The sequence below is a fragment of the Sceloporus occidentalis genome, unplaced genomic scaffold (assembly GCF_023333645.1).
Source record: "Sceloporus occidentalis isolate IW3139 unplaced genomic scaffold, rSceOcc1.0.p SCAF_9, whole genome shotgun sequence".
Lineage (NCBI taxonomy): Eukaryota > Metazoa > Chordata > Lepidosauria > Squamata > Phrynosomatidae > Sceloporus > Sceloporus occidentalis.
In genome coordinates this window covers 2,159,250-2,167,009 of record NW_028316989.1, presented here as the reverse complement: position 1 = coordinate 2,167,009, position 7,760 = coordinate 2,159,250, and the positions used below count along the sequence as shown (strand labels likewise).

Here is a 7,760-nt window from a genome sequence, read left to right as displayed (position 1 = left end):
AGCTTGCATGATAATGTTGCATTGGTTCCCCCCTTTCAGGTAAGCGATGAGCGGCCGGAGGGGAAAGTACGAGGTTTCGAAGTTTTGGGGAGAGGCACTGCCAGGGAGCCTGGAAGCTGGCATTCGGGCCCATCTGGCGTATGGGAAGCCGTCAGTAAAGAGAAGCAGAAGGCAGAGGATGAGAAGAGGAAAAAGGTGAGGAAGGAGGAGGTGCATGGGCATGGCATGACCACACATGGTGATCAGGTGGCCTCCTTTTCCAGGGCATGGCATGTATTTCCACTTTCTATCCAAGAGGAATCCCAAAATGTCCTCCATTCAGGGTGACCAGATGTCTTCCTTTTCCATTTCCTCCATTTTAGCCTTCCGTTGAGGAGGCCGAATTTAGTGATGTTCCATTTTGAGCATTACTAAGAAGCATTAATTTATATTTGTATGAGTGTTGTTAGTATTTATTCTTGAATGTCAGACATTTGCCACCCTTTGCGGTCAAGACACCTTAGTCATCTTGCCTTCAGCACCTGGTATCCGTCGATGGTCTCTCATCTAAGTACTAACCAGGGCTGACCCTCCTTAGTTTCCAAGATCAGACAGGACCTGGTGCCTTTCAGGTAGTTAGACCTTTTTTGGTCCTTGTAATGTCATGAGCCTGATAGCAGAAGGACCTTCTGGCTGACTGTGACCCCATACAGTTGAAATATGAATACGGAAATGTATTTTTCCAGACTGGGCACCAAACCCAGTTTTGGGCATATCTCAGTCCCAGAAGCCTTGATGTTTGCATTGCCTGCTGCGGATGCCAGTTCCCTGTATCTCTGATTTAATTCATATATATATATATTGTTTCTTCCAGCTTGAGACCCTCAACAATTCCAGGCTGAAGATAGACAGCCTGCAAGACTTAGAGGCTATTATTAAACTTCGCAAGAATAGGAAGAAAGTGAAAAAAGTGGTCCACCCCAAGAAGCAAGAGCCAGAAGTGATTGTGAGTATCCAACATCCTTAGGCTGCATCCGCACTGCAGAAATAATCCAGTTTGACACCAGTTTTACTGCCGTGGATCAATGCTGTAGTATTCTGGGAATTGTAGTTTGTTGTGATCTCCGACATAGCGTTGGACTATGACTCTGGAGACCAGGGTTCAATTCCCAGCTTGGCCACAAAACCCACTGGGAGACCTTGGTCAAGTCACACTTTCTCAGCCTCAGAGGATGGCAATGGCAAACCTCCTCTGAATAAATCTTGCTCAGAAAACCCCATGATAGCTTCACTTTAGGGTTGCCGATAAGTTGGAAAAGACTTGAAGGTAGATAGCACCTAATGAAATATCTTGGAGATGGGACTGCCGTGTCTAAACACGAAATTCATTGATGTTTCATGCATAACCTTAAGATACATAGCCTGAAGGTCATTTTATACAATATTTTAAATAATGGTGTGCATCCAACAAATTTTACATGCCCTGAACCATCAGAAATCAAAGCGGTCATGATCTCAGCCATCCGCATGGACAATTTTGGAAGTTTGGATTTCGTCATTCTGGATAAGGGAGACTTAAGCTGTAGCTGTTTTAACTTTCATAAGGTGCCTTGAGTCCTAGGGTTGGAGAAATAGTGTATAGTTAACTAATAATTAATCACCTTGCTGCCAAAGTAGTTAGTAATGCTATAATGACTTTTTACTTTTCTATCAAACTGGTTAGTTAATACTGGATGCCTTGCTAAGCATGCTAAGTTCTCATTTGCTCTTCTCTTTTGCTCCTTAGACAGAACCTGTAGGTCCAGGTCAGTTTCTTGAAGCGGCGCTGGAAAACAGAGTTCCTGTGATTGACAAATATCTGGCAGATGGAGGGGATCCCAATGCTCACGACAAGGTACTGGCATGAATGGGATGCAAGTGTGGATGTGAGCCAAATCTCCGCCAAATCTGGATAGTTCCTGGCGGATTGTGGCTTTCACACTACACTATTAAAGCACTTTCGTACCACTTGGACCTTCATGGTTGCATCCCAGGGGTATCCTGGCATTTGTCTTTGGTGAAACAAATATTGCTCTTGGGCAGAGAACCCAGCAAATCCTAGGATGGAAAATCAAGATACACAAGCTCTACCTTGTGGCCGCTGCAAGCATTGTCCCAAATCGCCACGCTGCTTATATGGAAAAACTAGTTTTTTCTTTTGCTTTGCACAAAAAAAAAAAAAAAAAAAAAAGCATATCATTTATCATTTCATTTGCTTTAATTACACACATTTTGCCGAAAGGGTTTATTGTGCTGGTTGGGGATGATGGGAAATGGCAAAACCAGATTGTCTGCAAAGATGCTTGAGAACTGCTGGCCATGCTAACTGGGGCAATTCTGGACATTGCAGTCCAAACAATGGGGCTTCTCCCAAATTCTGGATAGGATGCCCATATCTATTTTGCAGGAATGGAGGTACGGTAGATGGTGTGGTGCACGATCACTTGGAACAAGTATCTCAAACCTGCTGTCTTGTTTTGTGTTATCCTTCTTGCAGTTCAGATGTACAGCCCTCCATCGGGCCTGTCTGCGCGGCCATGCGGAGATTGTGGACAAACTTCTGGAAGCTGGAGCCAAACTGGAGCCGAGAGACATGGTGAGTTTTCTCTGATGGGTTTTTTTACATCTGCAATTCGAACCCAAAGGACTGCCCTGGACTTTTCTACTGCACTTAAGTTTTGGAATGGTAGAGTGACTGGGAGACAGTGACGGGAATATCCTTTTCACAAATAGGGAATGTACACCAAGCCTGGCTCTTTGCATGCAACCTGGGAAGCATTCCCAGGCTTCTGCAGTGGGGATTTCAGAAATGAAATTTCATACAGCATTTAGTATGTTCAATACATCTGATTCACCAAGTCCTGCACATTTTTCAAGGCCTTTTGGTACAGTCTTGAGAACTAGAAACTTGCATTCATTAAGGTTGCTCCATCTCAAGGCCTGAGTCTCAAGTTTTTATGGTCATCTCCAGGCAAAAAAAGATGCAGATCCTCCTGTTTTGGGGAGTTCAGCAAGAGGAAAGGTCTCTGTGCAAATGACCAACTCAGCTATTGAAGCAACATGGTACAGTTTGCAAGAATGAATAATCCTTGCACTGCCCCCTTTGTGGTATCTCTTAAGCATCAACCACAAAAATACATGATACACACACACACACACACACATACACACACATTTCAAGACTGTACTCTCACCCTGAGATTCCTCCTCCTTGCTCCAAGGACCAAGAAAGAGAATCCAGGATCTGGGAAACCCAGTCTGCATCTGTGGCATGATCATGTACCCATCCCTACTTCTCCCAGCATTTGGAAATATTACTTTTGGGGCTACAGCTCCCTAAATACCACCACCATCCATCCTGAGCTACAAGCTGGTTGTGGAGGAGGATTCAGGGAGTTCCAAAAACGAACACAGCTTTTCCAAATTGTTGCCTGTTTCTGTCCTGTTCTGCTCCACTTGGACTGTATTTTCCCACCTGTATAGTAAACCCGCTCTCTTTTTGGACACAGCTGGAGGCCACCCCCATTTTCTGGGCCTGCCGAGGAGGCCATTTGGAAATCCTCAAGCGCCTGATCAGCCAGGGAGCCAAGATCTCCACGCGGGACAAGGTGAGAGCATTGGGTACTGGTGAGTCCCTGTACTAGGCGGAAAGTGGGGTATAAATACACATAAACATAATACTACTACTAATAATAATAATTGGGTACGGCTGAGCGCCTGTCCAAATAAATTCTGACCTGCTCCATCCAGGAAGAATGGGTTCTCCCTCCTGGTTGGTTTTAACTGGGCTGGGATCATACAATTACAACAGCTCCACTGGGTGCCAGTTTGTTTCTGGGCACAATTCAAAGTACTGCAGGTTTGCAATTTCCTTCCTCTGAGGCTGAGATCATGCAACTTCCTATAGCGCTTAAATTCAGGTAAGATACAAATAAATCATTTGTTGTTTTGTGCCTTCAAGTTGTTTCTGACTTATCATAGTGTGTGTGTGTGACTTGGCGAAGGTCACCCAGTGGGTTTCCAGGACCGAGCAAAGAGTCAAACCCTGTTTTCCCAGAAATATCCAACACTCAAACCACGGCACCATGCTGGTCTCTTATCATCATCATCATCATCATCATCATCATCATTTTGGGGAGAAGATGCCCATCTGACAGCTTTTCTTTCCCTTGCAGTTGTGGAGCACCCCTTTGCATGTGGCTGTCCGGACGGGGCATTGTGACTGTGCCGAGCATCTCATTGCCTGTGGGGCAAACATCAATGCGCAAGACAAGGTACGAAGGGCATCGTGTGGAAGGGTTGGGTTTGTTTTTGTGAGGCTTGTCCTACCTTGCGGGAGCAGGAAGACACCCCCCACATGTATTCACTTACTCCTCTTATGTCCTCCACGGGTCAGGAAGGAGATACACCGATTCACGATGCAGTCCGGATGGGCCGCTTCAAGGCTGTGAAGACGCTGCTGATGTACGGGGCCAACCTTGGCATCCAGAATGAGGTAAGGAATGGACCGTGTGGGGAGGAAGCAATGGGAATTCTTTTTTAAAGGATGAGTGACAATTGGAGATGTTCTTTGCCTCGGCACAGAAACCTCTGGTTTGGGGCTTGAATGGGGTCCCAGGATAAATATATGTGAAATTCTGCAATACGGTATGGTTCACTCAGTGTTCAGTCTACACATCTTGCTCAGCACTTATGCCAAAAATCTTATCACGCCACACGCAAAGGGATCTTTTAGCACCATTGAGACTGTGCGGAAGTTGTATCATCAGCTTTCTTATACTTGGTCTCCTTCCTCGGATGCATGAAGTGAACTGGTGCCCATAAAGGACCTTTATAACCAGACTGTATGAAGAGTCAGAAATGCAAAACTTGTGGGTATGTTACAATCATGCAATTGCATCTGCTCAGACCCACAGGACTGCGACGCCAAACTCATGGCATTACAAGACACATTCCTCGTGTGACACTACCCACCATATGGAATAAAGAAACAAATTACCAAGGCAATACTTGCACCCAGGACCACAGAACAGATTGAAGACAGGAAATTACATACCCACAAGCTTTGAATTTCTATGGGTATTCACATAAGCTTGTATATCAGTTGCATGAAATGGGTCATGGCACAGAGCCCAGGGGCTTCTCACTTGGAGCAACTGGTTGGCCACCATGGAAAATGAACACAGGCCTTTGGCCTGATCCAGTGTGGCATCACTTACATTCAAACGGAGGAGCCAAAAAATAGATGAGCTTGGGAAAGGACTTATTTGGACTCTTAACTTGCAGAATCAGATTCTCAAAGCTGGAGCCCAAACAAGTCCTTTTCCCCAGCCCTACCCAAATGGTAGCCCTCTACCTAGTCTGCTCTCCATATCTCCTAACTTTGGCCCTGCACCATACATAGAGGAGAATGAACTCATGTGTGGCCTCAAGAAAACAAAATGATAGGCTATAGAGTCCAAAAGATAATGGAAAAGGACCATGATATGCAGGCATGACCAGGCTTCTGCCCTCTAGCTGGTCTGGAGCAGGTAGGGAAGCCAAGAGAGGAGCAGAAGGAAAAGTGACCTCCCAGCTACTCTTTCTGTCTTGGCAGGAGGCAGTGACGCCAGTGGATCTGGTGAAGGATTGGCAGACGGGCATTCGAGAGGCACTGCAAGCATGTGCTGACCGCCAGCGAGTCCCCACCAGGAACTGATGAGAGTGGGGGGCTGTGGGGGGCTTGCTCCTGGAGTAAGTGCTGCCCCTCTTTCCTTCGCCAGTTTGTGACCAACTTACTATCACTGTCCTTCTTCTTGCACGTAGGCTGTGGGCACATCTGCCCTCCCTTTGGTGCCAGGGAAGTCTACTGTACTTCTTTGCACCTTTGAGCTGAGAAAAGAGGGGGACAGAGACCTTTGGGCCACCCTTTTTGTTGCCAAAAAAATAGAGGGAGGCTTTCCTGCATTTGGGGATGAGCCCAGTGGGCAGTGCTGGGCACCCCTGGGCTCTCCCGAGTGCCATTTCCAGGAACATCTATGTTCCCTCCCTTGGGGCAACTTCCAGAGGTGAACCATGCAGGGAAAATGATGGTTCAAGTGAGAGGACACTTGCAACCTAGCCATGGCTCAAGGGAGAAACCTGTGTAGTAAGAAGAGAGTTATCAGTTGGACCCTTTATCAAAGGGAGCGGAAGCCATGCTCTCCTATGCAGTGGGATGGATGTGCAGTTTTAGGAACTTCCAAAGCAATCTCAAGAAAGGATTAAAGAAATTCCTTGGGAGATTTTTAAAAGGGGGATGGATAGAACTGCTTCCCCTAACCACAACTTGGATAGGACAGGCTAACTTTCAGTGGGGTCAGGACAGCTGAATCCTTTTGGGGTCTGCAAAGGATAGGAGTCCTACGTCTTAGAGGAATGTAGGCTGGTGTCTGTCTTGGCTTTTCCCAGATACCACCACCTCCTTGAAGGCCTCTTTGTTCTCCTTTTCTAAAGACAGAAGCTTCTGACGGTAGTTCTCCCTGGTTTGTTGGTTGAGGACTGGGAGATGCTCCTAGTGGATGGGATGGAGGCCTGGGAGGTGGATTGGGATGATCTGAACTGTTGCAGGTCTCTCACTGAGCCTCTCTGGGAGCTCCCAGATTTGTATGTGTGCAAAGAAACAAGAATCCTCTCTTGATACCTTCATTTCCCCTGCAAAGAGGCATGCAATAAGCAGATCTGCCATTTCTGGCCAATGCAGCAATGTGCAAATGCCATACCTCCTCTGCTTTCAGCCTTCTGGGTGCCAGCAGCTTCTTCCTCTTTGCCATTCCTGGCCACGGCTGTGGTTCCATGTGTCCCCAGGCATGTAAATCTCTCATTCCTTGCGCACTGACCTTGGCGCTGCTGGTCAGGCCGAGGTCCCCAACAGACATGCGACCCCCAAAGATGGATTCCTTTGATGCAGAACAGGTCCTGATGTTGCTGGCCGTGCAAAAGTTGTATGCCACTGGCTGGCCAGTTGATCTTTGCATCGTCTTGCTACCTAACATGTTTCGGGGATGCGCAGAGCAGCTCCCTGACTATGAAACTACCTTCCTTGTGGAACTGGGTTTCACAAACTGTAAACTAGACGTACTGTACCTATTTATGACTGGTCAAAGTAAAACACAATGAAAAGAGCCCCAGAGCCAGGCTGGGCATCACCCACTGTGTTTGCCAAGAGGGGTCTGCTTTGACCTTTCTGTGCCACACGTGGGTCATACTGGACTTTGGAGAATAAACTTTTTAAAAGACTGAGCCCCTCCCATCTTGCAGAAAACAGGGCAAGTTTGGGTTGGAGGAAATTACTTGAATGGATCTTTGCAAAGGATGGATGCAGTCTCACCTCCTCTTCAAGTCGAATGTAAACACACTACAAAGGATGTTCAAGTCTCTACATTTTGTAAGTTACTGGCAAAAGACACACAAAGCTGGGCAAGTAATATGGTGCAGTGTTCGAGTACCCAACGCTTTTATTTATCTACCCAAATGGTTGGGACAAGATGTTTCTCTAAGGGTCTTCACTCTGGGATATGTTCTTATATACTGCCACACATTTAGCCCTGAAATCTGTGCCACAGACACTCCCTTCCAATGGAGAGTTGGTTCAAAACAACCCTGTGCCCTAAGGAGTGGATGTGGCCAACTGTGGCTTGCTAGAACTTCTGTTCGTTTTGGCATGAATGAGTTGTGATGTGGTTCCTCTTTGGAAAACAATAAAACTGTTTTAAAGCACTGCT

The 7,760-nt window shown here is 46.5% G+C and overlaps 1 protein-coding gene across 1 annotated transcript; it reads left to right on the top strand.

The window, feature by feature from the left end:
* Positions 1-7,758, top strand: ANKRD23 (ankyrin repeat domain 23; the record flags this gene model as incomplete). The annotated part of the gene is made up of 8 exons (XM_089539079.1): positions 1-195; positions 854-985; positions 1,766-1,873; positions 2,516-2,614; positions 3,528-3,626; positions 4,194-4,292; positions 4,415-4,513; positions 5,615-7,758. Coding segments are annotated over 8 exons (933 nt in total), but the record flags the coding sequence as incomplete, so codon positions are not given.
* Between the last annotated feature and the right edge of the window lie 2 nt (positions 7,759-7,760).